Source organism: Phaethon lepturus, unplaced genomic scaffold (genome assembly GCF_000687285.1).
Source record: "Phaethon lepturus isolate BGI_N335 unplaced genomic scaffold, ASM68728v1 scaffold34581, whole genome shotgun sequence".
Lineage (NCBI taxonomy): Eukaryota > Metazoa > Chordata > Aves > Phaethontiformes > Phaethontidae > Phaethon > Phaethon lepturus.
Window position 1 is genome coordinate 29,974 of NW_010519158.1, and position 2,720 is coordinate 32,693.

General features: G+C 33.7%; 1 protein-coding gene across 1 annotated transcript in view; it reads right to left on the reverse strand.

Moving 5' to 3' along the window:
* The window catches only part of FAM35A (family with sequence similarity 35, member A), a 16,208-nt gene extending 15,203 nt beyond the window's left edge, over positions 1–1,005 (reverse strand). The window contains exon 1 of the mRNA XM_010296954.1: positions 1–1,005. This exon is cut by the window's left edge and continues 523 nt beyond it. Coding sequence (XP_010295256.1) covers positions 1–1,005 — 1,005 coding nt within the window.
* Between the last annotated feature and the right edge of the window lie 1,715 nt (positions 1,006–2,720).

Here is a 2,720-nt window from a genome sequence, read left to right on the forward strand (position 1 = left end):
CTTCTCTGTATTTTCCTGAGCACTTCCTTCTTGTTTTGTAGCTTCAAAGCAAGCATTTTTCCCATCACCCTCAGAGCTGAAGAGTTCAAGGGAACTTGTATACTCTTCCTTACACTCACTTTCAGCCGCATTAAGACATGTTCCAGCATCAGAATCAAACTGGAGGTGAACATACTGCCTTTCTTCAGGTTTTTTGCCTGCTTCTGTTTCTGATAGATTTATGATTCTTTTCTGCATCTCATTTCGATCCTGTGCAAAAACAGCCATCTGACTTGAAGTCATTATACTACGAAATTCAGTATCTGTTGACACTGCAAAGTCTGAACCAGGTTCTGCTTTTGGTTTTGACTCTTGATTTTGGGGAAAAAACATATCCAGACATTGACTTAGATGTTCATGTTGATCAATTCCATACTCTGATTGAACACCTTGTCCAACAGACCTTAGATGTATGGTAATCTGCTTAGTACTGGCAACCAAATCAGAAATGTCAGAACTGTTAACTTCTGGATGACTGGCTTTTCTTTCAGCAAGGACCAAACAACAGCCATGTGACTGTTTATTTTGTCTAGCTGATTCTGCAAATTTCTGCAGAAGGTGTTGATCTGCAGCCTGATTTACATTTGCATGTGTGCATCTATCTTTAGATATTTGACAGTCAGAATAAATTAAACTTTCAGTCTTTTTAGGCATGCTGGTACAAGTTACTGCTACAGGTACAAGAGATGTCAAATATTCTTCTGCTACTGTTAACCTTCCCTGTTCAGACTGCTGAGAGCTGTCATCATTTGTAGGAACTGCTGTAACTATAGAGCTTTCTGCCCGAAACACTAAGTGGTCAGCACCTTTGACTTTTTCACAAAAAAGACTATGTGTGTCACACAAACAGTGGAGTTCTCTCCATTTTTCAGCAGCAGGTACTGAACTACTTTGCTCTGACACTTCTAGCAGGCTTGGAATACTGGGTGCTCCCACAAAAATATGAATTTGAGGTCTTTTTGACATTTTTGATTGCTGTGTAAGTTTGACTTTAAACAATAGGGTTTACACACACTAAATATTAGTAAATGCAAAAATATTTGGCCTTTTCTTAACAATTAAAAACTACCAAAAATTCAAAGGAGTATTTCATAATTTAATTGGTAAAAACACTACTTTACTAAAAGCCTATAAAATTAAATGTACAAAATTAAAGTGGAAGTTATTTATTGTGTCAAGCCTGCACAGAAAAATAAATTTATAGTAGGACTTAATTTCCAATTCTGATACTTGGAAACACATAGCAAATGCACAATTGTAGTGAAGTTCAACTTAAGTTTAATTATTGAGCAGACTTATTTATTATTGCTAATTAAGCAGTCAAATGTGAATTTACTATTCAGTACTTCATTTTAATTCATGTGAAATAAACACCTGTAAGAAACTTTCCAGTAAGGTTAGGAGATAATTTCATCTCCCAGAAAATTACAATTTCAACTAAATAATTAAAAATACTACAGCTACTTAAAATCAGTTTAAAAGTTTTCTAGAAATGCTGTTTTACATGCTGTTTCAACATGAAAATACTGTATTAAGTGATTACTTTATGAAATGGCAGGTTTCAGGATATTACTGATAAAATTGTAATTATTTAATAAGCACTAAGAGGTCAGTGAAACTTGAGCAGATGATATAGAATTTGCTTTAATTCATTTATATAGTATCATACTAACCAAGAAGTTACTAGCTTTTCTAGCTAATTAAAAATAAGCCCACCTTACACAGCACAAAAACCACCCTTAATTTTTTAAAATTTCTGCTATATTATAATTTTAAAATACTCAAAATACTCAGCTACAGCTACAAATGTTCATTAAAACGCAGATACCTAGCTACATATTTGGAAGTGTTGTTAATAGAAGCTGCCTCAATAGGCAAGTGTGCAGAGGTAAGAAGCAGAACACCAGAAATGAAATTGCAGCTGGATTAGCTCCTGAAACAGAAGAAAAAGAGCACTGAAACAAAAACAGCATTGAAAAAGATTTAAATTTTTAATTTAGCACTTGTTAAATTAACAGCCATTTTCCTAACAACCCACTAGGGGTCGATAAACCTGCACATTCATAAAGCTTGTAATAACATAGAAAAACTATAGACATCCTGGAACAATGATCTCTGGTATATTATAGGTGTAACTGGAAAAACAATATACAAAAACTGATAGATATATCGTGTCTGTATCAAAGAAGCTACAAAACACAGTAACTGGTATCACTCAGTTTTATGATCATTGCAAAACAAATAATAGTTATAGGATTGGAGTACCCAAACTTCTGCAGTTGTACATTTAAATTCAGGCTCACAAGAATGCAACTTTTAAAGGACAATTCCCGTACTTCTGAAAGTTTTAAGTTATGTAATTAAAGAATGGTAATATACAAATTGCTAAAAAGACAGAATTTACAGTTCAACACTAAAATAATGGGTCAGATAAGAAGGGAAAGAAAGCAAAGTGATAGTGAGGTTGAATCCCTAAAGAAGTGATGTTAAGTTTTGTAGATAAAAGGCTGCCCAATACATGACGTAAAGACAGCTTCTGTAACAGATCCCCTACGACAAACAGAAAATGTTACCACTACTTTAAATGAACTTTAGAAGTGTAACCTAACTGATGTGATTAAACAATCTTTCTTCCAAACTGTGTAAGTCTACTGGTAGCTTTTTTCATTTGTCATTATCTT